The sequence below is a fragment of the Hordeum vulgare genome, chromosome 2H (assembly GCF_904849725.1).
Source record: "Hordeum vulgare subsp. vulgare chromosome 2H, MorexV3_pseudomolecules_assembly, whole genome shotgun sequence".
NCBI lineage: Eukaryota > Viridiplantae > Streptophyta > Magnoliopsida > Poales > Poaceae > Hordeum > Hordeum vulgare.
Genome location: NC_058519.1, coordinates 659,066,955 through 659,094,455, shown reverse-complemented (window position 1 = coordinate 659,094,455; position 27,501 = coordinate 659,066,955). Strand labels below are relative to the sequence as shown.

General features: G+C 43.5%; 1 protein-coding gene across 1 annotated transcript; it reads right to left on the bottom strand.

Annotated features, from left to right (window-relative positions):
* Positions 1 to 3,697: 3,697 nt before the first annotated feature.
* On the bottom strand, positions 3,698 to 5,586 carry LOC123431320 (trans-cinnamate:CoA ligase, peroxisomal-like). Its single transcript, XM_045115142.1, has one exon. It carries the CDS (start codon positions 5,521 to 5,523, stop codon positions 3,892 to 3,894), a length of 1,632 nt encoding a protein of 543 aa, XP_044971077.1. The 5' UTR covers positions 5,524 to 5,586; the 3' UTR covers positions 3,698 to 3,891.
* Between the last annotated feature and the right edge of the window lie 21,915 nt (positions 5,587 to 27,501).

The following is a 27,501-nucleotide window of genomic DNA, read 5'->3' as shown; positions in this document are numbered from 1 at the left end:
CTCTAATTGTTGTTGCAAGTTTTACGTGGCTGATTTGGGTTTCTAGCAAGAACGCCTTCTTACCTACGTGATAGCCACAACGATGATATGACAAAGCTATTTACCCTTCATAAGGACCCTTTTCATCAAATCCAATCCGACTAGAGTAGGAGAGACAGACACCCGCTAGCCACCTTTATGCACGGTGTGCATGTCTGTCGGTGGAACCAGTCTCACGTAAGCGTACGTGTAAAGTCGGTCCGGGCCTCTTCATCCCACAATACCGCCGGAAAATAATAAGACTAGTAGCGGCAAGCAAATTGACAAATCATCGCCCACAACTTTTGTGTTCTACTCGTGCATAGAATCTATGCATAGAAAACCTCGCTCGGATGCCACTGTTGGGTAACGTAGCATAAATTCAAAATTTTCCTACGCATATTCAGATCTTCCTATGGAGAGACCAGCAACGAGAGAGGGGTAAGAGCATCTTCATACCTTTGAAGATCGCTAAGCGAAAGCGTTGCTAGAACGCGGTTGATGGAGTCGTACTCGCAGCGATTCCGATCTAGTGCCGAACTACGGCACCTCCGCGTTCAACACACGTGCAGCCCGGTGGCGTCTCCCGCACCTTGATCCAACAAGGAGGAGGGAGAGGTTGGGGAAGAACTCCAGCAGCACGACGGCGTGGTGTCGATGGAGAGACGAGGTCTCCCGGCAGGGCTTCGCCAAGCACCGGCACATAGGAGGAGAAAGAAGAGCAGGGCTGCGCCGAGGGAGAGGGAAAAGTCTAATCTCCAATGGCCAAAAGTGCCCACTATATATAGGGGAAGGGGAGAGGGGGTGCCACCCCTAGAGTTCCCACCCTAGGGGGTGCGGCAGCCCCCCAGATGGGAGGTGCGGCGGCCAGAGGGGGGAGGAAGGGTGGCGCACCAACTGGTGGGCCTTAGGCCCACCTGGCTTAGGGTTTGCCCCCCTTTCTCTCCCTTGCGCAATGGGCTGAGTGGGAAGGCGCACCAGCCCACCTAGGGGCTGGTTCCCACCCCCACTTGGCCCACCTTACCTCCCGGGGTCGTTGCCCCCCTTCGGTGGTCCCCTGGGGCCACCTCCGGTGGTCCCGGTTGTCCCGATACGTTATCGGTGATGCCCGAAACACTTCCGGTATCCGAAACCATCCGTCCTATATATCAATCTTTACCTACGGACCATTACGGAGCTCCTCTTGACGTCCGGGATCTCATCCGGGACTCCGAACAACTTTCGGTAACCTCGTATAATAATTCCCTATGACCCTAGCGTCATCGAACCTTAAGTGTATAGACACCACGGGTTCGGGAGACAGGCAGACATGACTGAGATACCTCTCTTGCCAATAACCATCAGCGGGGTCTGGATACCCATGGTGGCTCCCACTTGCTCCACGATGATCTCATCGGATGAACCACGATGTCAAGGATTCAATCAATCCCGTACACGATTCCCTTTGTCTGTCGGTATAGAACTTGCCCGAGATTCGATCGTCGGTATACCTATACCTTGTTCAATCTCGTTACCGGTAAGTCTCTTTACTCGTTCCGTAGCATGTCATCGTGTGACTAACTCCTTAGTCACATTGAGCTCATGATGATGTTCTACCGAGTGGGCCCAGAGATACCTCTCCATCACACGGAGTGACAAATCCCGATCTCGATTCGTACCAACCCAACAGACACTTTCGGAGGTACCCGTAGTGCACCTTTATAGTCACCCAGTTACGTTGTGACGTTTGATACACCCAAAGCACTCCTACGGTATCCGGGAGTTGCACAATCTCACGGTCGAAGGAAAAGATACTTGACATTAGAAAAGCATTAGCATACGAACAATACGATCTAGTGCTAGGCTTAGGATTGGGTCTTGTCCATTACATCATTCTCCCAATGATGTGATCCCGTTATCAATGACATCTAATGCCCATGATCAGGAAACCATGGTCATCTATTGACTAACGAGCTAGCCAACTAGAGGCTTGCTAGGGACACATTGTAGTCTATTTATTCACACATGTATTACTGTTTCCTGTTAATACAATTATAGCATGAACAATAGACGATTATCATGAACAAGGAAATATGATAATAACCATATTATTATTGCCTCTAGGGCATATTTCCAACAGTAATATTAATAGGTGCAGGCAGGAGTCGACATATTTGCTTATGGATATGATGCCTATGTATACATGATCATTGTCGTGAATATCAGATAACTATGCACGTTTCTATCAATTGACCAACACTAATTTGTTTACTCACCGTATGTCTGCTACATGAGAGATGTCATTAGGGAAAACTACGGCCCCCGGATCTATTCACTTATAAGTTTACAAACGCTATAATTACCTCGCTGTCTTTATTTACTTTTTATTTCCTTTGCATTTATCAACTTTCATCTACACACTTTACTTGCCTGCAAATAACTAGTTCAAGTGGATTGACAACCCTCTTGCCCGCGATGGATGCAAGTGTTTCCTTCTTTGTGTGCAGTCCCTGAAGACTAGGGGGAAGGGGCTGGTTGTTACTTTTATTGGTTCGATAAACCTTGGTTTTCTGCTGACAGAAATACTTACCTATATTGTGTTGCATGACCCGTTCTTTTTCACGGAAAACCTAACGCAAATCACAAGTAGCACCACGGCAACCCCGCAATCTGCTTGCATTGATGTTCATATGCTAGTGCACAAGGCGGCGGTGATGTTTCTACAATAACAACATTGTTGCAGAATGTTGGTAGACCAGTTTCTGCAATAACCATTGTTTTAAATAGCGGGCTATGCCAAATAGCGGCGGCCCTCCAAATCAGCTATAGCTAGGCTATAGTCGGCTATTTCGTAAGTTTAGCGGGCTATGCCACATAGCGCCACCTGCTCAACATTGTTGTACGTCGACAAATTTCTGCTATAACAACATTGTTGTAGAATGGTGTTAACGAACGCGACAAGTTTCTGCAATAACAACATTGTTGCAGAATGGTGGTGGTGAACATCGAAAAGTTTCTGCAATAACAGCATTGTTGCAGAATGGTGGTGGCGAACGACGACATTGCTAGTGCACAGGGCGGCGGTGATGTTTCTGCAATATCATATTTGTTGCAAAAAAAAATTGCAACAAGGATCTTGTTGCGGGAAGAAAAAAAGGTTGACAATGTTGTTGCAAATTTTACAATAAATGTCTTGTTGTTGGAATTTTGCATCAAAGGGTCTTGTTACAGAAATACAATATTTTACAACAAAAGTTTTGTTGTAAAAGATATTTAAAAAATAAAAGAAATGATGTAGACAGCTCGCATCATGAAATCAAACGGCTTGCAAGGCAACATATTTTTTTTAGAAAGATTCCCTCGCTGACCCGTAGCACACCCGATATTATAATGTCACAAAACTGATATAGGTGGGCTACGGTCGTAAATGGGAAACATAGACTTTCTGTGCCACATGATCAAATGAGATATGATGGCGCCGAACACGGCTGACGAAGAGGAGAAATCATCCGGCTGCTTTGAAACGTTTTACATATTATAATGGATGTGACTAGGTCTCAGTCGACTGAGATTTAACCAAGTCTTAATCAAATGATATAACATGCAAGAGATACAAATAAAAAATTAAAAAGAAAATTTTACACGAATTTTAATGTAAGATCTCAAAGATATAGAATCGACCGAGACTTGTCGACTAAGATTTAACAAGACTGTATTATAATGTCACAAACCAAACCAAACATCCCCAAGTGCAACCACATGGTCTGTGTGGTAAGCAACTTAAGGTTGTTATAATTAGATAAGGAGACAAAAGAACATCGCGGTGCAAACAAACATGGCGCGGATAAAAAGAGAATTTGGCGTTATCACCATGATGGGTGCGACGTGATCGCGTTATAGCTTTGAGGGCACAAGATTCCGGGCAGCATCCCGTAGCTTCACCTTCTCAACCTTTCCCAGCGCGTTCGTCGGGAGGGCGTCGACGAGGACCACCTCCCTGGGAACCATGAAGCGCGACATGCGCTTGCGGCAGAAGGCGACCACTTCATCCTTGCAGAGCACTGCAGCCTTGTTTCCGGCAACAAGGAAGGCGCACGGCGTCTCGCCCCAGTGCGGATGAGGCATCGCAACCACCGCCGCGTCGGCCACAGCGTGGTGCTGGAGCAACACCTCCTCCACCTCCTTGCTGCATATGTTCTCACCGCCGCTGATGATCACGTCCTTTGACCTGTCCTTTATCTCGATGTACCCGTCCGAGTGCACGACACCGACGTCACCCGTCATGAACCACCCGCCCTTGAAGGCCTCCTCATTCGCCGCCGGGTTGTCGAGGTAACCCTTCATGATGCTGCTACCGCGGAGCACGATCTCACCCAAGGACTTGCCGTCGCGCGGCACGCTGGCCATGGTGTTGCTGTCCAGGACGTTGGCATCGGCGAGAGACAGGACGCTGGCCCCTTGCCTGGCCTTGAGGCGCGAGCGCTCCGGCAGCGGCATGAGGTCCCACTGGTGGCGCCATTCGCAGGCCAGAGCGGGACCTGTGGCCTCCGTGAGTCCATAGGAGTGCGTCACCCTGAAACCGATCCGCTCGACGCGGTCCAGCAGGGCGGCCGTCGGTGGGGCCCCGCCGGTGAGGACGTGGACGGGAGCCGCGAGCTGCCTGGCCTCACCGTCCATGAGGATATTGAATACCACGGGCGCGCAGCACATGTGGGTGATGCCGTAGTCGGAGATGGCACGGTAGACGTCGGCGGCGCGGTTCTGGCGAATGCAAACGTTGACGCCGCCGCGCGCCGCCATTCCCCACGTGAGTGTCCACCCGTTGCAGTGGAACATGGGGAGCGTCCAGAGGAACACCGGCTCGGCCCCCACCCCCCACGACAGCAGCTGGCCCAGGGTGTTGAGGTACGCACCACGGTGGCTGTACACCACGCCCTTGGGCGCCGACGTGGTGCCCGAGGTGTAGTTGAGCGCGACCGCATCCCACTCGTCCACGAGAGAGGGCAGCTCCGCCGCCGGGTCGCCGTTGCTGACGAGCTCCTCGTACTGTAGCTCGCCGAGCCGGACGCCAGTGGGCATGTCGATATCGTCGATGACAGCGAGCAGCGGGGTAGGCACGCCGGCATCGGCAACGATCAGAAGCGCGTCCCTAGCAAGGCGCACATACTCGTAGTCGACGAACAAGACCCCGGCCTGGGAGTGCTTCAGAATGGCCGCCACCGACCTGGCGTCCAGGCGCGTGTTGATGGTGTTGAGCACGGCAGCAGCCATGGGCACGGCGAAGTGCATCTCATACAACGCCGGCACGTTGGGGGCGATGACGGAGACCACGTCGTTCTTGCGGACGCCGAGGGAGAGGAGGGAGGCGGCAAGGCGGCGGCAACGCTCGTACGTCCGCGTCCACGTGAAGCGGAGACGCCCGTAGACGACGGACGTGCGGTCGCCGTACACTGCGCTGGCGCGCGGCAGGAACCCGACCGGGCTAAGTGGCACGTAGTTAGCCGGGCGCTTGGGAAGCGCGTCCATGAATTTCCTCCAACACCACTGTACGTACCTTGAGCTCAGTTATAGGGTGTGCCAAGTGCCCGGCTAGCAAAACATGGAGATGAGATATCTCGTGAGCTAGCGACTACGCGTATTTATAACAGTTTTGCTACAACGTTAACTCATCCAGCTGAATTTTAGTTATATGTCTTTCATCTTCCTATTGAACGTGATACCTTAGGATGCGCATGTGTTGATATGATTGTATCTGTGTTTATTTTTTATGTGAATGGGATTAAATTATATCTCGTCTAAATACGTTATATGCACTCCCTTAATATGTTCAACGAGCAAAGGTAGCATTCTTAAACTTTTGGGCGCTTATAGGCGCCGGTCGGCTGTCAGCCCCATGATTTGCCCAACGACTTTTCGTCTAAAAGGACCACTAACGAAATTGCCTAAAAAGCTCACTTTCACTTAAAATTGACAGAAAAGATTCTCAAATCGTGATGACAGGTGCGCTAGCCGACACACGGCAATTGTCGTCATTGTCGGAGGCGGCAGCATTGTTCACGCGAGGAATGTTTCACTAGGAATGAACAGTACTTTTTAAAAAATTCAAAAAATAACAGAAAAATTCATTAAAAAAAACTGAAATTTTTTGACAGCGAAGATGATCGAGTGTTCTAGCTGGGTGCAAAATTTCTAAATTTTTCTGTTGTTTTGCTATTTTTTGTTTTTTTAGAAATAATGTTCATTTTGGGTGAACAATAATGACGCCGCACCCGGGTGAACAGTGCTGCCGCCTCTGGTTGTGTCGGCAGGTGCCACGTGTCGGTTGACGCGCCTGCCGCCATGTCCCAGGGGGTCTTTTATGTCAATTTCATCTAAAGGAGATCTTTTCAAGCAATTCAGTTGTGCATCTGGTCTTTTTGGACAAAAACTCTTGCCCAACGATAACCATCTGGCACCCGTTTGACTTGATGTCCCCTCCGTGCTCGCGCCGTCCTAATAACTACCGCGCATATCCCCATGTTCGACTGCTTGCAACCCCAAGGCTCGCCAAGGCTCGCCGCGCCACTCCAAAATTCGTCGTTGCAGCAAATCGCCGCCCGGGCCTCCAGCTCTTTGCCCCCTCGGTGCTCTGCGCCGGCATAGGAACTACTCCCTCCGTTCCGAAATATAAGTCTTTTAGAGGTTTCACTAGTGGACTACATACGGATGTATATAGACATATTTTAGAATGTATATTCACTCATTTTTTTAACGAAAGGGGTTTCCCGCCCTACCCCACTTTTTATAAATGGAGCAGAAAAAGCCCATAAACTAGCTACATAGCAGTTAACACACCAACCGAAAATAACCACAGGCATACCCCAACAAAGGAAGTTGTCCTAGAAAGTGCAAGGTAGTCTACTTTTATTACAAGCAAGATAAACTACCAAGGGAGAAAAGAAACTAAGGATAGGGACAAGTCTTGAGATCATCGCCAAGCAATCCTCAGGACCTCCCCCCGACGCTTGTCCAGCAGACGAATGAACTGTTTCAGTTCGGTTCGCTGAGTAGCGCCACAAAGAACTTCCCATCGAAGCAAAATCCCTCTTAACTTGACAATGTTGCAGTCCAGACTTCTCCATTTGCGCCCCTGGAAACAGAATTCATTTCTTAATTTCCATATACTCCACATGTAGGCAGCAATTACCAAGTTAAGAACAGGCTTTTGTTTATTAACTTTCCAAAAGGAAGCAACCTCACTAATGCAACTTATTCTGCAAATCTTAAAGAAATCTGATATAATATCTCAAATCATGTTAGAGTTCACACACTCAAAAAATAAATGCTGGATGGATTCATCTTCACTACAAAATAGGCAAGACTTATCCTCAATTGTTTTCCTTTTAGCTACATTATCTCTAGTCAAGGATTTGTTATATAAACACAAACACAAAAACACATGTATTTTCTGAGGACACAAAGTTTTCCATAAAGAGTCTCCAAAAGGAGATACCACACCTCCTAAGTTGATACATTTATAAAAAGACTTAACAGAGTAAATGCCTTTTGATTCCAAATCCCAAACAGGAGTATCAAGAGAATCACATAAAGGATAATTCTTTATATGATTAATAAGCATTCCCCAATCACTTATTCCACTATGATCAACACACCTTCTAAATGTTAGCCTAAGTGTCACCCCATCCCACACTTGGGCCACAGCACATTCTTGTTGATTACAGATCTCAAACAATTTCCAAAACCTTACCTTAAGGGAACACTCCCCAGCCCAAACATCATGCCACAAACTTATATTAGCACCATTTCCTATTTTCCAATGATAAAAATTCCTAGATGCTTGTAAAGCCCAGGAAACACTTTTCCAGAAAGGAGATCCAAATTTTGTTTTGGTCCAAAAAATATTTGGACAAGTCACATCATACTTATAAGCAATCACATTTTTCGAGTCCCCAGAATTATTCCTAAAAGATCTTTTTCCCCAGGAAGCCAACAATGCCATATTATAATCTCTAATATTAGGGATCCCTAAACCTCCAAAATCCTTCTTTCTAGACACCAAACCCCATTTGGCCAAATGGAACTTATGCTGATCCCCCATATTGCCCCACAAAAAGTGAGCCATCTAGGAGTTAATGGCATTGATAGCCCATTTAGGGAACTTCACAAATGCCATTAGATAAGCAGGAATGCTCACAATACAAGCACATAACAACACAATTTTCCCCCTGAAAGTAAGATACCTACCCAACCAACCAGAAATGCCCTTGATGATCCTATCAATCAAAGGTTGCAAGTCTTCCCTCCTCAACTTATCATAGTGAAGAGGCACCCCAAGATATTTAATAGGAAAGGATCCTATATTACAGCAAAAAAACTGGGCAAAAGACTTGGCCCTGTACTCATCAACATTAATAGTAATTAGATCACTTTTATGGAAATTGATTTTCATCCTAGAAAGATTCTCAAAACAGGATAAAATCCATTTAAAATTCTTAGCTTTTTCAACAGAGTCCTCTAAAAAGAGGAGAGTATCATCTGCATACTGAAGACTAATTACCCCCCCCCCCCCCCAGGAATGGCATAGTCAAGCAAACCAGAGATCAATCCCTGAGCATCAGCTTTGAATAACATCTTACAAAAGACATCAGCAACTAAATTAAAAAGAAGAGGAGATATAGGATCCCCTTGCTTAAGACCTTTACCACTCATAAAATAAGGGCCTGTAGTATCATTCAATCTGACAATAAAAGTATTTTGAAATAAGAGGCACTTGATCCAAGAAATCCACTTAGGGCAGAAACCCCTAGATTCAAGCATATCAAAGAGGAATTCCCAACTAACTCTATCATATGCTTTTTCATAATCTAATTTGAGCACAAGCCCAGGTCTATTAGATTTTTTAACCTCATGAATCACTTCATGAGCAAGGACCACACTTTCAAGTATATGTCTGCCCTTGATGAAAGCAGTTTGATTTGGGGAAATCAGCCTATTGCAAATGGGGGATAATCTATTGGTAAGAATTTTTGACAAAATCTTAACCACACAATTGCTAAGGCTGATAGGTCTAAACTTTTTCATAGTATTAGCTTCTAGTTCCTTAGGGAGAAGAATGATTAAAGCAAAGTTTAATCTATGCAGTTCCAGATTGCCTTCCTCAAAATCTTTCACCAGGGCCATAAGATCAGCCTTGACCAATTCCCAAAAGGACTGGTAAAAGAGAAAGGAAAAACCATCAGGACCAGGAGCACCACTAGCATAAGAACTAAAAATAGCATTTTTCACCTCTTCCTCGGATATATGTTTTTGAAGCTCATCATTTTCACAGTCAGAAATCTTTTCATCCTCCTGCCAAAAGGTAGGGGCCAACTGCATATTATGTCCTTCTTCTTTAGCAGATAAATTCTTGTAAAAAGCAGTAGAAATAGGTAACATCTCATTAGTAGTAAAAACAAGACCATGATCACCCATCAACTCAGAGAAATGATTCTTTCGATGACGGTGATTGGCCAAAGCATGAAAATATGCATTATTCCTGTCCCCCTCTTTAATTCTCCTATCCCTAGATCGTTGCCACAAAGCAGACTCTTCTTTTCTCATTATAACTTCTAACTCGGATTTGATCTCTTTCATACGTTTTTGATCATCCTTGGAAACACGGTTAGATTCAGCAAAAACATCAAGTATATCAAATTCCTGAATCAACTCCCTCTTTTTCTTCTTAATAGCAGCTTCAATATTAGCACTCCACCCTTTAATTTTCTTCCTCAGACATTTGGTTTTAATGACCCAAACATCAATGGCTTTATCACCTATACAGGGGGTATTCCAACTAGTTTCAACCACACCTCGAATGTCAGGTTGATCCAGCCACCACTTCTCAAACCGAAAATGTTTAGGAGAGACAACTCTCCGAGCCAAAGTGTCTAATATTAGTGGGGTATGATCACTACCAATCCTAGGCAAAGCCCTCAACACAGATAATGGAAAGATAGCATCCCAGGAAGGGGATGCAAACACTCTATCAATCGTAGCATAAATAGGGTCATTCTGATTGTTGCACCAAGTATATTTCCTGTTAGCAACATTAATATCCATTAGTCCCCATTTATTAACCCAGTCATTGAAAAGAAAAGACGTAGAATGGTTTACAACACCATTACTTTTATACAAATCAGACCTAACTAGATTGAAATCACCACCGAGGAGAATGGGATAAGTAGCACAACTCAACACCTCATGTAGTTCAGCAATAAAATCCATTTTGAATTCATTATAAGAGGTAACCATAGATAGCAGCAAACTGCCACACTTTCCCATCTTGTTTGTTTTTAATAGTAGCAACCACACAGTATTTTTTGTTGACAAAACCAATAGTATCAAATAAATCATTATTAATGCCCACAAGGACACCCCCCGCAGTTTTAATTGCAGGCAACTGATGCCAAGAAAAATTCTTACTACCAGCAATTATATTTAAAGTGTTACTGTCAATAACATCTCTCTTGGTTTCAAAGTAACCAACCAAATCTACCAAGTTTTTACAAATAAAGTCCCTCAGACGCTGTATTTTACCAGGTTGACCCAAACCCCTAATATTCCAAAAGGCACCTATCATGATATCTTGAAGGGGTGAGACAGGCTACAAAGCCTCTTATGATGTCTTAAATTTGGACAGATAACATCTAGATCATCAGCGTCAACTGATCTAGAAGCATTATCCAAATCTGAATTTTTTCCACCTCCATGAACAGGTGTGTATAAGTCCACGGGCAAAACAGTTTCAGGGTTTTGATCAGCAAAATCTAAACATCTAATTTGTTCTCTCAGAACAAGATCCTGAATAATTTCACTCTGTTCTTCTTCATTTTGCCCCATACACAAATCAATACTAGTAATTTGACTAGCCAAAACATTGACAACAGTAGTAGTAAAAGAGTTACCTTGAAAAGAAGAAGGTATCTCCAGATTTTTCTTCTGTAAATAAGTTGTAGCTTTATCCATAATTTTGACATTGCCATGTTACCTAGTAGTTGGTCTAGAAGAGAGCACAGGCCCTCATTTCTTCATTTTGTTTGATTCACTTTTCCTTTTTTTCTCCATCTCCACCATATCCAAAGATTCCAGTAAAGATCTCTTGGCAGAACCAATACCAACTGCCATTTCCTCAGGTAGACAGACCATCTCAGGCATAAGAATATCCTCCTCTCCATCAGAAACATTCATTTCAATTTTCCTAAGTTGAGAAGAACAATAATCCATGTGAGAAACAATGTCCAAGTTTTCTAGATTAAAATCACCAACATCCTCAAGACCTTCCTCTCCATGGCCATTGGGGGTCTTGTTCCCCACCTCCTCAATGAATTGTTCATGAAGATCATCATTCAGCATCATAGGATGAAACTGAGCTGCAGCCATATACTTGTCCTCTATTCTTCCACCAGAACCAGAAGGCTCTCAAGTAGGAAAATTAGCTTTGTCTAATTCATCAATAGGTTCAGCTCCCTCATCCAGGAAATCCTTATCCTGACCTAGATCCTCCTCCAGCTTATCCTCATCATCAATGTCTAGATCAGGGTCTTCATCATCCCCATCAGATCCTTCCCCAATTTGAGTAAAACCTTCCACAGTAAAATATAAGATGTACAACTTCTTCTTCATCTCCACCAACCTTTCAAATGGAATTTTTGTGGGTTCCCTGCAAGCCACCTTAATTCTGATTTTTCATAGAAACTCTTGAAAATCCCATTCCAATCAACATCAACTAGTATCCCGAAGCAAGATGCAATTTGAGCAAATACCTTCCAAGCACACCACTTTGGAGGAATCCCTTCCACCTGGAGCTGCCTGAATCCATACCTCAGTTAGCTCTCCATAGTGTTCCAGCATACCAATCCATTCACAAATCTTGATAGAGACACCATCAATGGGGAGATCAAAAGCTGGGAACTCAATTAGGTCTTCAACCTTCTTCCAAGGAGGAAATCTCAGCAGGAATTTGTTCTCCTCGAGCTCTCTGATTTGCCAAGGCCACTCTTTTCCTTTACAGAAAATCCCATTCAATTGAATGATGAGATTAGAGGCAGAAACCTCTCCTTTAAGAACTTTAAGAATAGCACAGTTCTTAAAGTTCATCCAGTTAGATTCTGCAGCCATGGGGATATCAATATGGTAGAAACCAAGCCCATTAGCAGCACTTCCAAAGAGCTCAGCAGAAGGTTGCAGCTTAGCCCAAGCAATGCAATTGTTGACATCTTTTTGGCTCTACACAATTCCCTACATAGTGACCAGGCCAGCTACAATTGAAACAAATCATCTCCTTATACCTTGGATACAGAGGTTGCACCACATGTGTAGGAGGCTGAACAGGAACAACAACTTGTCCCACAGCAGCACCAACAGCCTTAGAACCAGCAATTGGTTTATGGCCAGGCCCCCCTGTCTTCACCATAGGAACTGGAGGTGGAGCAGCAAGAGCAGTAGGAGCAGCAGGAGGATGAGCGGTAGCCCCCTGATCCCCTTTTTTGGAGGTTGTCTCCTAGCTCGATGTCCCCCTCTTTGATCCATCTTCTTCTTCACAACACCCACAAAAGAAAGCTTGCCAGGGCACAAACCCCCACTATCGATCTAGAATTCAGTTAGGATGGGGTCAAATCTACCACGGTGAACTACAGGATAGCAGTCTTCTACAGAGAAGCAGCCAGATCTGAACTTGTCCTTTCTGATCCAGAACAGTCGACTACCTAGAGGGAAACTAGGGTTTGGAGGGGGCAGACAAGGTTTGGGTCTCTTCTGGCGGCGGCTGGGGGGAGGAATAACCCAGAGCTGTCCATAAAAATCAGCCACCTCCTCCTCGAAACTGTAATGTGGCCCAGAAGGCGTATTCTTCTTTCCTGCTTTCCTGGGCACCACAGATCCTCTGATCAGCGGCTTAGCAGTTGCCATTATCCCCAGAGGAGGCCAGTCTTTTATATTCTTATCCAACTCAGCTCCCACTGTTGCAGAAACAACCTTCTTATTTTCCTGTTTACTTTCCCTAAACTCCACTTTTTCACAATCTACCACTGACCCGCGCATTATTTCAATTTCTTTCTCATTTAACTCATCTCCACTCAAATCCTCGCAAACAGAGTCACCAGATTTGTGTTCACGATCTGCAGAAGCAGGAATAACTATCTTTTGACATGGATTCACAGAAAGTTCTATCATCTCTGAAGATTTGTCCTCGGGTATAAACCCAGTTACTAGTGCCATACAACTACCGAACTCCTCTTCAATCCTTGGAGGAACAATCCTACAACTACAATCCCCAGCATCATCCACAGAAGCAGAGGAGGGATTTCCTGATTTAACATCAGAACATTGCCTCAACTCATACAAACCTCCAGGCTTGTTTGATCCTAATGTATGGATATTGGGTGGGATACAAATCCCCCTAAATATCTTATCTGAATCCAGATCGGAAGTAAGACTACTACCCCCAGCAATAGCCAAAAGGTCGCACGGGGCCTTCTTCTGATTCCTCTCACCCACATCAGTGATCAGAAGATCACAACAACCAGTCATCGAATAAACATGACGGAAAGGAAAAGGGACAGGTCGACTAACCCGATTGCGATGAGGAAGAACCAAACCTTGATCTCCTGGCCATGGCGGTGGTTCGAAGCGATGAAGCTCCTTCCCCGCCCGACGTCCTCGCCGTGAAGCACGCCCGCCAGGAGCCCGCGAGATCAACTGGCTTGAGGAGGATCGATCCCCGACGGCAGCTCCTCGCGAGGAATCTGAGATATCTCCAGCACCAACGGCGGATTGATGTTGAGGAGGAATGGAATCGACGATTTGAATCGGCTCCACTTCCTCGCCACTCCTGGATCTGTGGCCTCCGCCTCCCGCATCGCCCAGTACACGAACTCGTAATCCATGCCGCCATCGTCGCCGCAGAAACGAGCTCGTTCCGCGAAGGTTGCCATGCGGATTATCTCCACCATCACCCCTGGCCAACTTGCTCGATCCGGGAATTTCCCCCGAACCACCCGCATCATCTCCGCACGGGCCTCCGCCGACCAAAGTTCTGCTGATGGCAGTAGCATCATCGGAGTTGGAGCGCCGAGAGCCCGCGGCGGCGACACCATCTCCGTGCGGAGTCGCCGCACCCGGATCCTTCTTCTCTCGCCCGCCATCGAGATGGGGAGCGGCCGAGGGAGAGGAAGCGCACCCGATGCAGTCGCGGCTCTCTGACGGATAGGAATAGGACTCGTCGCCGTGCGTTGAAGGCCGGCAGTGGAGGGGAGGCTCGAGGCCAAGTGGAGACGGGCGGTGGGGCAGCTCGAGGGTGAGCAGTGGGCGGCAGTAATTGCCATTAATGGCGGTAGGTGAAACCTCGCCCGTCGCCATGCCCGAGCGGGACGGTGTTGGTTCGCTCATCTTTGTGAATTCGTCTCCGACACTGAAACTCTCTTTTAACTCTCTCTTTTTTTTGGTCATACATATGAATCATCTGTGACCGTATATTCACTCATTTTGCTTTGTATGTAGACGTTTAGTAAAATCTCTTAAAAGACTTATATTTAGGAACGGAGGGAGTACGTGGCATGTCTTCCTCGTCGGCTGCTTGCAGCACCACGGCTCACCGCATCACTCCAAAAGGCCGTTGTTGCAGCAAAACATCGTTGCCGTCGCCAGTTTCCTTATTAACGGTTGTAGCAATTTTAACACAGTTAGTAGCAAAAGACGACAATAATTGCAGCTAATAGGTCATCATCGTCGTCTGTGTCGGTATTACCAAAAAATACCATAGGTTGAAGCCAGTGGCGGACCCAGGCCCCAGACAGCCCGGGCCGCTGCCTGGAGCGTGAGGCGAGTTTCCTTTATATAATGTAGAGCATAAAGTAGGCACAGTGCTACAGTGCTTGAACTCTAGCTGGGGCGGCCGGGGCCGTGGCTGAATCCTTGGCCGGCCACTGGTTGCAGCAAAGCGATATCGTCGCCTTCGGTGAACGGTTGGACCATCATCAACGCTGGTAGTAGCAAAATACGACACTAGTTGCAGCAAAAAAAGTTAAAATTCTAGGAGTCATAATGAATGGTTGTAGCAATCGGCAATGTCGGTCGTAGCAAAAATCACACACGGTTGCACCACAAACCTCCTCACAACCTCATCGTGATTGGTGGCAGTAGTCGTCCATGGGAGAAAGCTTTATATATTGCCAGCTTATGGTTCTTGGCGTTCATGGTCGCATGGGAGGAAGCATTCGTAGTAGAGATGATAGAGCATTTACAGCCGGATTTTTATACCGGTTTTAAATGTTCGTACATGCCGCCCGATCTCTATCCGATCACGAAAAATCGGGCCTTAAACTTTCGGACTGACCGGCATCTTCATATCCAGTATAAATATGAGTCGGATATCGAAGAGTCCGGACACGTCTGCCACGTCGTCTTAACTGAATGGCCCCACGCTGACTCGCCAAAAAACCCGAGGGTCCGACGGGCGCCTCGATCGTCAACGCGGTGTGAATGCCGCGTAGCGCGGGTTCGGCTCCCCGCTCGAGATCGGGGCCGACTATTTATGCAGGTCGGCGCCCCCTAGCCCAAGCACATCCGCCTCGTCCCTCTCTTCGCCGCCACCCGAGCCCATCCGCCTCCTCTCGCACTCCCCTCTCTGTCAGGATGGTCTGTCGGCTCATCACCACCTACACGCAGCTCACACTGGAGCGGCGCCTACAAATCGAGGCAGAGATCCATGCTCGCCACACCGCCAACATCGCTGCGGGTCTCCCTCCAGACTTGTCGAAGACGGAGAAGGAAGATGAAGAGGAGGAGGAGCCGGAGGCCATGAAGGAGGACGAGCCGGAGGAGGAGGCTCCCGGCTTGAGCATGGTGGATGCGGAGGCGAAGTTCGTCGTCGCCCAATCGAAAGAGATGGCAAAGCAGCAGGCCATCCTGGATTACATCCAGGATGAGGCCGAGGTGGAGGCCAACCGTCGGCTCATCCGATAAAGGCAGGCGAAGGCCAATGCCCTTGTCGACGAGCTGGAGGCGGAGATCGAGGCACATGAAGCCACAGTCGAGCAGCCATTGGCGTCGGAGGGGGCAACAGCAGAGTCGTCGGAGGGGGCCACAGCGGAGCCGTCGGAGGGGGCCACAGCGGAGCCGTCGGAGGGGGCCATAGTGAAGGTGCCGGAGGGGGGGAGCTGTGGCAGGCCGACATTTATATGCCAAAGGACACGGAAATCCTCGACATCTCTGAAGAGGAGTAGATAGGTTCTATGTAGTACGTGGGTTTTATATGTTGCATGTTTTTGTATGGATTTGAGTAATCTAATAAGAAATGTCCTATTGTATACTGAATTATTTAAGACATGATTGGTCAATGTCCGTGGAAACGCCCGGACATATCCGCGAACGTTTGAGGGGATGGATTTGCAAGATCCGGTTGTAGATGCTCTTATTGTGATGATGGAGCAGGCTTGAATACGATGAAGAGAGTGAAGGTGGCTTAGCCTAAGGAAAAAACTAGGACGCTGATAACGTCCACACGTTTGGTGGGAGCAACATTCACACATACGTCTACCACACAGAGATTGCAGTCACGTCACCGCATGCATGCATGTGCGAATCTTTTTAGATTTTCAGTTTTTAAAATGTTTTCTTCATTTAAATGAAAAATCTTATTGAAGATCCATTTCCTCCTTTAAATCCATCACAATGAGATCTTCGGAACTAAATCGCATATCAATATATTTCGACAACTTTTTTTTGTACAAGTTGCCATGTATATTGCACATGAATTGTCAAAATGTTTACATTGAAGTTGCCATGATATATTTTACGTATTTTTCCTTCTACTTTTGAAAATACATTGCCATCATCCATGCATTAAATTTGCTGTGGTTAATGACTAAAATTTTTCATGATTAATTAATAAAAATTGCCATAAAAGTAGTTGAAAATATAACAGTATTTTTAAACATGTCATGCAACTTTAGTGTAAATACTATGACAACTAATGTGTAAACATCATGGCAACTTTTGATAAAAAAAATTATTGAAACTTATTAACATGAGATTTAGTTTTGAAATCTCATCGAGATGGATTAGAGGATGAAAAAGATTTTTAATTGTATTTTTAATTAGAAGATAAAATATTTATAAGCCGAAACCCAAACAAATTTCATTAATGTCATCTATTTTAACGTGACAAAATGGATGATAACGAATACGTTTGGACATGTTGCTTCGTGCCACACGTGCCGGCGTTAGCTTTTCCGTAAAAACTAATCCCATGGGACCACAAGCCAGCAATGCGCGTTGGATGTGACCGACGGATTTTCGGTCGGTCGACCAGGTAACCAGGATTACCTGATTTTTCTTAAAAAATTTCTATATAGAACTTTCTTATCTTTTCTTAATTTCAACCAAGATGAACCGAAAACGCAACGCAAGCCGGACCGCAGCTGTGCCTTTCGGACCTGCCTTTTTAACACACAGCTGCAGCAACCATATCTCACTTTACATGGGACGAAAGGATCTCTCGCGTGAACCGGCTACCGCAATGGGCCAGCCCAAGGAGTCGATCTCTAGCGAACTGGCGCTCGCACGCCTTGTGTAGCGGGCTGGTCCAGGAACACGGCGAGGACAGTGGAAGGTCTATCGCAAAACAATAAAACTTGAAAATATGGTAGAGCCAGGATTCGATATCTGACCCCTGTAGCTAAAGCTTCGATCACAGCCACTACCCCCAAAATCCATTAGTTGTTTAATCTGAAAAAAACAATGTCTCACTATGCGTCTTAATTTATTATAAAATGTTTTTTCGAAAATATGAATGCACAATATAAAAACATGAATTAGAAGAGTTAATTAAATTGAAAACATTCTTCCAAACTGAAAGAAACGTGAACTAAAAAACTTCACGAATTTTAATTTTTTCGCAAAATAGGGATAAAGTTCATGAAATTTCGAAAAAGTTCACAAATATGAAAATTTTATCAATTTTGAAACAGTTCACCGATTTAGAACAAAAATTTTGCCAATATAAAAAATGTCCCTTGCTTTTGATAAAAGTTCATAATTTTTGCAAAATAGTTCATCAACTTTGAAAAAAGGTTCATCGATTTTAGAAAAGTTCATTGGTCTGCAAAAAACCCACAACTCTTAAAAAAGTTCATTAATTTTTCAAAAAGTTCATCCATTTTCAAAAAAAAAATCAACTTTCAGACAAGTTCATCAAAATTTTAAAAAAGCTCATCAAAATTCAGAAAATTCATAGAATTTTAATAAATTCATAAAATACTGAAAAAAGTGCATTGATTTGAAGAAAAAGTTTGGTTGAAAAAAAATCATCAAATTTATAAAAACTTCATGTAATCTGAAAAAAGTTTAATGATTTTGAAAAAAAATCATCTAATCCGAGTTAAATGATGTGGCAGTCTTGAAGAATGATGGCTTGGTGGTTAGAGCTCCTCGTTCATAATCAGGGGGGGGGGGGGTATGTTCGAATTCCAGTTCTCTCATAGTTTTTTTTTGTTTCTACAAAAAGAAGAAATAAATAGGATGGGTCGGCCCAAATTTAACTCTAAAAGGCGCACGTCTGCAAAATTGCATTATAACGGGTGCATGTGGCACAAGCTCAGCTTGAACTTCTACGAGTGTCGGTTCGCAAAATTGCATTGTAATGGACGCTTGTGATGCCAAATAGGATTTGCCGTTGATCCCTGGTCGCCTCAGTAGTACGAGGTGCTGCTAGCCATTGCATTCCGGTTGGGTTCATGGCAAAAATGATAAACCTACAAAGAGTCACACATGGTTATACGGTGACTAAGATTTTTTCTTTTGAACTAACCTTTCTCCCCCTGATTTTCAAGGAGCGTGGATTCCTCATCCCCCTTAATCTCCAAACAAATCCACCTGCGTGTAAAACCGCTATAAACCTATGTATGTGTAGCATTACTAGGTTTCATCATAACATATGAGGCATGGCCTACTAGGAGGGGTGGGTGTTGGGAACGTTGCATGGAAAACAAAACAAAAATACGCACACATAAGATCTATCGATGGTGATGACCATCTATGAGAGGAGAGTTCGGATCCACATACCCTTGTAGATCGTTAAGAAGGAAGCGTTAAGAAACGCGATTGATGTAGTCGAACGTCTTCACGATCCAAATCGCAATCTGTCCCGATCTAGCATCGAACGGACGGCACCTCCGCATTCAGCACACGTACAACTCGATGACAATCTCCGCCTTCTTGATCCAGCAAGAGAGAGGAAGAGGTATCTGAATTCTCTGGTAGCACGACGGTGTGATGGCGATGGTGTTGGAGTTACTCCGGCCAGGCTTCGTCGTGCCGTATCGAAATAATCTACGGGGTGTCACGAAGTAGTGGAGGGAGAGGGTGGCGCCGTGGCTTGGGTGCAAAAAGCCTCTCTACCCTCCACTATATATAGGAGGGAGGGGAGGGGTGGTGCCCTAGGGATATCCCCTAGGGTTCGGCCGGCACAAGGAGGAGGGAGGAGTCCTCCTCCAAATCGGTTTGGCGGAGGAGGAGTCCTCCTCCTAGTCGGTTTGGTCCACCTCCTCTCTCTTTCTCTCTTTGGGCGAAGTAGGCACTCTTGGGATGGCTGGCCAGCCCACTAGGGGTTGGTGCGCCACCCTTGGGTCTACTTGGTCCCTCTCCGGGTGGGTGGCCCCTCTCGGTGGAACCCCGGAACCCATTCGTCATTTCTGATAATTTACCGGTACTACCCGAAATCCTTCCGGAAGCAAAATGTACCCAACCTATATATCAATCTTCGTCTTTGGACCATTCCAGAACTCCTCGTGACGTACGGGATTTCATCCGAGACTCCGAACAACATTCAGTCACTAACATACATAATTCAACTATACTAAAACGTCACTGAACCTTAAATGTGCAGACCCTGCAGGTTCGAGAACTATGCAGACATGACCTGAGACACTCTTCAGTCAATAACCGATAGCGGGACCTGGATGTCCATATTGACTCCTACATATTATATGAAGATCTTTATCGGTTGAACCTCTATTTCAAGGATTCAGTTAATCCCGTATAACATTCCCTTTGTCCTTTGGTATGTTACTTGTCCGAGATTCGATCATCGCTATCTCTATACCTATTTGAATCTCGTGACCGGCAAGTTTCTTTACTCGTTCCGTAATACAAAATCCCGTGGCTAACTCTTTAGTCACATTTCTTGCAAGGCTTGTTATGATGTTGCATTACCGAGTGGGCCCCAAGATACCTCTCCGTCATACGAAGTGACAAATCTTAGTCTTGATCCATGCTAACTCAACGGACACCTTCGGAGATACCTGTAGAGAACCTTTATAGTCACCCATTTACGCTGCGACGTTTGATACACACAAGGTATTCTTCCGGTGTCAGTGAGTTACATGATCACATGGTCATAGGAACATATACTTGACATGCAGAAAAATAGTAGCAATAAAACGACACGATCACATGCTACGTTCATAGTTTGGGTCTTGTCCATGACATCATTCTCCTAATGATGTGATCCCGCTATCAAGTGACAACACTTGTCTATGGCTAGCAAACCTTGACCATCTTTGATCAACGAGCTAGTCTACTAGAGGTTTACTAGGGACAATATGTTTTCTATGTATCCACACATGTATCTGAGTTTCCATTTAATACAATTCTAGCATGGATAATAAACGATTATCTTGAACAAGGAAATATAATAATAACTATTTTATTATTGCTTCTAGGGCATATTTCCAACAATCTCCCACTTGCACTAGAGTCAATAATCCAGCTCACATCACTATGTGATTTACAATGTAACAAATGTAACACCCATACAGTTCTGGTGTTGATCATGTTTTGCTCATGGAAGAGGCTTAGTTAGCGGATATGCAACATTCAGATCTGTGTGCACTTTGCAAATATTTATCTCCTCCTCCTGGATGTAATCACGAATGGAATTGAAGCGTGTCTCTATGTGTCTGTTCCTCTTGTGAAACCTTGGTTCCTTGGCTAGAGCAATGGCACCAGTGTTGTCACAGAACAGAGTCATTGGATCCAGTGCACTGGGCACAACTCCAAGATCTTCATGAACTGCTTCATCCAGACACCTTCTTTAACCGCCTCTGCGGCAACTATGTACTCTGCTTCACATGTACAATCAGCTACCACGCTTTGCTTGGAACTGCACCAACTTACCACACCCCCATTAAGAATAAGTATGTATCCGGTTTGTGACTTAGAGTCATCAGGATTAGTGTCAAAGCTTGCATCGACGTAACCCTTTACGATGAGCTCTTTGTCACCTCCAGAAACGAGAAACATTTCCTTAGTCCTTTTCAGGTACTTCATAGTATTCTTGACCGTTGTCCAGTGTTCCATTCCTGGATTACTTTGAAACCTTCCATCCATTCTTATGGAAAGGCTGACATCTGGTCTAGTGCACAGCATTGCATATATGATAGAGCCTATGGCTGAAACATAGGGAACGACATTCATCTTTTCTCTATCTTCTTCAGTTACCAGGCATTGAGTCTTACTCAACTTCACACCTTGTAGCACAGGCAAGAACTTCATTCTCTTGCTCTTTAGTAACGAGAAAAAATGAGTTTCCCATAAACTTCGAACTTCTCTGCTATTTTAATTTTAACTTCTGAGCCTTTTCTATTTGAACTTATTCATTTTAATCTTTAGTAACGAGAAAAAATCTGAGTGTTTCATAAACTTTGATTAGCTTTTTCATAATTGTATTTTTAGAGATGAAGCAAACCGATGCAAACCTGATTGGAGTACACCCAAGGCTCATGCGTGACCAAGGGGCATCTTGAATTTATTTGACTCTTCTAGTTGAATTTCAAGTGTTTTTTTACTTTGTTTTCGTTGTTATTTTTTTGGTGTTCTGGAGTGATTTCACATGCTTATGAGTATATAGAATAGACGCATACCAATTTTTCACAATCAAAACAAATAGTACGCACCCCTAAACATCTCTCTTTCAATGTACAATGTATTTATTTAATTCTTGATATTTTTCTCAAACTATGTATTTGAACTTCGAGAAAAAAATCAATTACTTCCAACCTTGAGTCCAATAGAACCTTATAAACGAGAGCGTTTTGAAATTAGCCACATATATCACTTTTCTTTTGCAAGCCCTCAAATTTATAGGAACATTCTTATGTTTATAACAACAATAAGGCGCAGTGCACTTCATTACAACATAATTCATCTATTTTTTCACCTTCTCCTCACTGACCAAACTATTTGGGAATGTGAGGGAGGACCGAGTCATGGATGTGTCGTGCTCAAGGACGGAGAAGCTCGCCGGAGACATCAACACCTCCACACGTGCACAATTGTAGTGTGTTGCAACAGTGGCGTGATGATGTCTACTACGCATCTTTATTCTTGTAGACTCGTGTTGGGCCTCCAAGCACAGAGTTTTGTAGGATAGTACAATTTTCCCTCAAGTGGATAACCTAAGGTTTATCAATCCATGGGAGGCATAGGATGAAGATGGTCTCTCTCAAACAACCTGCAACCAAATAATAAAAAGTCTCTTGTGTCCACAACACACCCAATACGATGGTAAATTGTATAAGTGCACTAGTTCGGCGACCAGATGGAGATACAAGTGTAATATGGATGGTAGAAATATATTTTTATAAACTAAATAAATAGAAATAGAAATGTAACAAGTAACGGAAGTGAGAATAAACGGTATTGCAATGCTTAAAAATAAGGTCTAGGGTCCATACTTTCGCTAGTGCAATTTCTCAATAATGCTAATATAGTTGGTTCACATAATAATCCCTCAACGTGCGCTAAAGTATCACTCCAAAGTACCTATCTAGTGGAGAACAAAAGAAGAAATTGTTTGTAGGGTACAAAAGCACCTCAAAGTTATTACTTTCGATCAATGTTTCCAAGAGTTCGTACTAAAATAACAAGTTTCCTTTTCGATTGATCTATCCAAGAGTTCGTACTAAAATAACAGGATAAAAAATTCTGATTCATAATACTCAATCCAACACAAAGAAACTCAAAGAGTGCCCCAAGATTCTACTAGAGAAACAAAGATGGGAATATGCATGAACCCCTATGCATAGATTACCCCAATGTCACCTTGGGAATCCACGAGTTGAGTGCCAAAACATATATAAAGTGAATCAATATGATACACCACTACCACTACGGGTATTCATAGCAAGATATAAATCAAGTGCTCTCAAATCCATAAAAGTGTTCAGTCCGATAAAATGAAATCTCAAAGGGAAAACTCAATTCATCACAACAAGATAGAGAGGGAGAAACACCATATGATCCAACTATATTAACAAAACCCACGATACATTAAGATCGTGCCATCTCAAGAACACGAGAGAGACAGAGAGAGAGAGAGAGAGAGAGAGAGAGAGAGAGAGAGAGAGAGAGAGAGAGATTAAACGCATAGCTATTGGTATAAACCCTCAGCTCCGAGGGTGGACTACTCCCTCCTCGTCATGGCCTCTGCCGGGATGATGAAAATGACCTCCGATGGTGATTCCCCCTCCGACAGGGTGTCAGAACGGGCTCCTGATTGAGTTTTCATGGATACACAGTCTTGCGGGGGCGAAACTTCCGATTTAGGGTTATTTCTGGGGATTTCTGTATTTAGTAATTGTTGGCATCGGTCTCACGTAAAAAAATGTCTAGATTAACCGATCGAACAGTTCAAAATGCTGATGGCCCAAGGGGGCTGGAAAGGTGCTCAATTATAATGTATTGAAATAAGATCAACATAACATTTTTGGTGTGTATGTATCATCTCTACTCTCTCTTACATAGAGTAAGAATAAAATCAATAAAAAAATATTAGGAGACAAACAAAATAATCAGTTAGTACAAATGACATTGGGGCACACAATTAGCGACTCACATCTGTTTGCTGATAATAAAAAACCATTACAAACAATTTTAGATGAGATAAATTATCGAGACTCTTCAATTAAGCACACACTCTCAGCATCTTAATCAATAAGGTGTTTATAGGAAATTTGATGACTTTATTTGACCTTTTTCTGAAAACATTCACCTAACATTCATATTCATTAAGCAACTTTAAACTAAATATTGGAAACACCAAATTTATCCACCTTTTTATGACAAGTTATAAAATACTATTTTCTCGTAAACTTCAATTTCAAAAAATATATTTATACTGAAATTTTATATTTATTTATAACTCATTTTGACAAATCTTAATTATGGATTACATTTTTTATGCATTTATTTTTGATAATTAATGAGATGTTAATGTTACTAAATATTAATTCTATTATTACGATACAATTATGTCCGTCGTTGAAATATGTGCATTGACTCTGCTTAATTGAACCATGTTTGTAATAGAAGTCAAATTAGTTTTTTTGGGACAGTGCATCCTATAGAGGTATTCAAAAACCAATCCCCATGTATGTAAGAAAATAAGAAATTAAAAATATTCATGCTATGTTGAATTAATTTGTAATATTCTCATGAATATAGTGTGTTATATATATGTTTGTGTGCATGATTAAATATCTTTGTAGATATATCTAAAGCATGCACTCCGAGCAATATCGTCGTAGCGGTTTCTAGTTAGTGATTAGGTATGTGTAGCTTAAAAGTTTGCAGACCATAAAATGTTTCTAGAAATTTTCCACTGAATTATAAGCATGCTTCTCTTTATACTTATTTTTGTATGTCCAACATGTATCACACTTTATGACGTATTCAATAATCCATTGATACATGTATGTGCATTATACTTGATAGACAAACAGAACCACTTGAGCCCAGATAGCCTTCTATACAAATTGTAGATCATTTGTCCAATAGATGCTCTCACTACCCTCAATTTGTCAGTCTCTATGTGTTTCAAAGTAACCAAACATTTACCGCATATTCCATCATGATTACCGACCATCAAATTACAAAAGCAACTACCGCATACTCCATCCAGATTTACCTCTATAGGTGATACTACTTATTGTCCATACACGAGGAGTTAACTTTGTAGCACCATGCCTTGAATATCCATGTGGCCTTAAAGGGTCCAGAACATGTTATGCCTTCTTCTTTGACTATCTTCAATCTTGCTTTTTCTTTTTGCTAGACTCAACTTGTCCATTGGATTGAGCATAATTTTGAGATGAATGTAGATATTTTATGTTAACAATTGTGTGAAATTCTTTCATTTTCATGACATGAACAATGAGGGTTGCTTTCTCGGTAGTTAACTCCAAGTAATGCCGAATCTGTGAATAATGTGTTTCTTTATGAACCAAAATAGACCATGATGACGACGTTGTTGTGCACGTCCCATTTTTTAATTGAATAGTCGGAATTTTTATAAATATGTTGATACACAAAACATGGAACTTGAAAGATGTTACTCCCTTCGTTCCATATTGTAGTGCATATAGATTTTTAAAAACGTCGAAAGTCACAAACTTTGACCAAGTTTGTGGAGAAAAACATGTACATCTAGAATGCCACATATATTTTATTTAACGTATACAACTATGGACCCCTAGGTCTTGTGGAAACTACTCAAGCACCATTCGGGACACAACAAGGTTGAGGAAGTAGCCTCCATGATGGATACCCCTGCGATGGAGTACTGAAAAAGGCCTACAGATGAGATCGCGGAAGAAAAGAGGCTTACAACAGCGGAATAATTGTTTTGGGTGGAAGCCCAATTTTTCCAAGAGCATATGGAGGGCATCCCCATGTAGCCGAATTCTCTATTGGAGATAATCACAATTAAGAAATCCTGTCCGGAGAAGACTTGATTTTTACCTATCATGATTTTTCTGGCAAGTAGACGACAGTAAGATGAAATACAGACTGGCTAAATGGGATATGATATGCAGACCAAAAGATCAAGGTGGGTTAGGAATAGAAAATTTACAAATTAAGAATAAATGTCTATTGAGAAAATGGCTTTATAGATTATCAGTGGAGACGGAAGGTACATGGGTACAAATTTTGCGTAACAAGTACCTACATTCCAAAACCTGGCGTAGGTTACAATGAAATCTTCAGACTCACCATTTTGGAAAGGCTTAATGCGGACAAAGGAAGCTTTTTTCCATAGATTCAAGTTTCGCATTGGGGATGGTAACACAACCAGGTTCTGGAAAGACACGTGGTTAGGAGAGACACCCCTAGCTACGCAATATATGACATTGTATAACATTGTACAACGCAAGGAGGCTTACGTTGCTACAGTTTTACAGACGGTCCCTCTTAATATACAGTTTAGGATATCTCTGGTAGGAGAGCTATGGAATGCATGGCTCCATTTGGTTCATAGGTTGATGGAAGCTAAATAACCAACCAGATACAGTTCACTGGAAGCTAACTACAAGCGGTAGTTTCACAGTGAAATCAATGTATACTGATCTTATCAATGCCGAAACTTTACCTATGTCTCCACATATTTAGAAAATCAAAGTACAACTGAAGATTAAGATTTTTATGTGGTTCCTACACAAAGGTGTGATCTTCACGGAAGACAATTTGGTTAAACGAAGATGGGTGGGTAATTCCAGATGTTGCTTGTGCGATCACAATGAAACTATTAAACACCTCATTCTCGAATGTCCATTGGCTAAACTTCTATGGAAAACTATTCATATAGCCTTCCACATAAACCCTGCAACGAGTATGAACACATTATATGGGACGTGGCTTAATGGGGTGGACGTCGTCATAGCTAGACACATTCGAATAGGAGTATGTGCCATGCTTTGGGCTATATGGAATTGTCGGAATGATATGATTTTTGACAGGAAGAATTTCACCAACTTTTTGCAGGTCATCTACAGAGCTACAACTTGGATCCGTACGTGGTCGTTACTCACGCTTGAAGAGTCCAACGGGCTTTTGGTTATTGGGTGCATCCGATGGGAGATGGCAGTGCGGGCTATCTTCAACCGATATGGATGGCGACACACTAATAGGCCAGGTCTTTAGTCATCGTAACCTAGTTTATCTGCCCAATCGTGGCATGTAATCTTTGCTTTTTATGAGTTCTTTTGAGCTCTTGCTGGATATTGTACCTGTTTGGAACTACTTATTATAATAAAATGGATGCATGCATCATCATGATGCAGAGGCCGGGGTCATCCTCCTTTTCAAAAAAAAAAAGGAAATCATGTCCGGCATGGATCAGATGTTAGAGTTAAATACAGCGTGCGCGTGTGTCGTGTCCGATTCAGTACATGTGTGCCTTGTTAGTGTCCGTGTAGGTCTCGAAAAATAACGGAGTAGGACTGGTACCACCACGGGTATTCATAGCAAGACATAAATCAAGTGCTCTCAAATCCATAAAAGTGTTCAATCCGATAAAATGAAATCTCAAAGGGAAAACTCAATTCATCACAACACGATAGAGAGGGAGAAACACCATATGATCCAACTATATTAACAATGCCCATGATACATCAAGATCGTGCCATCTCAAGA

Coding starts and splice junctions, on each gene's coding strand:
- LOC123431320 (XM_045115142.1), bottom strand. CDS start 5,523: ATGGACGCGCTTCCCAAGCGCCCGGCTAACTACGTGCCACTTAGCCCG.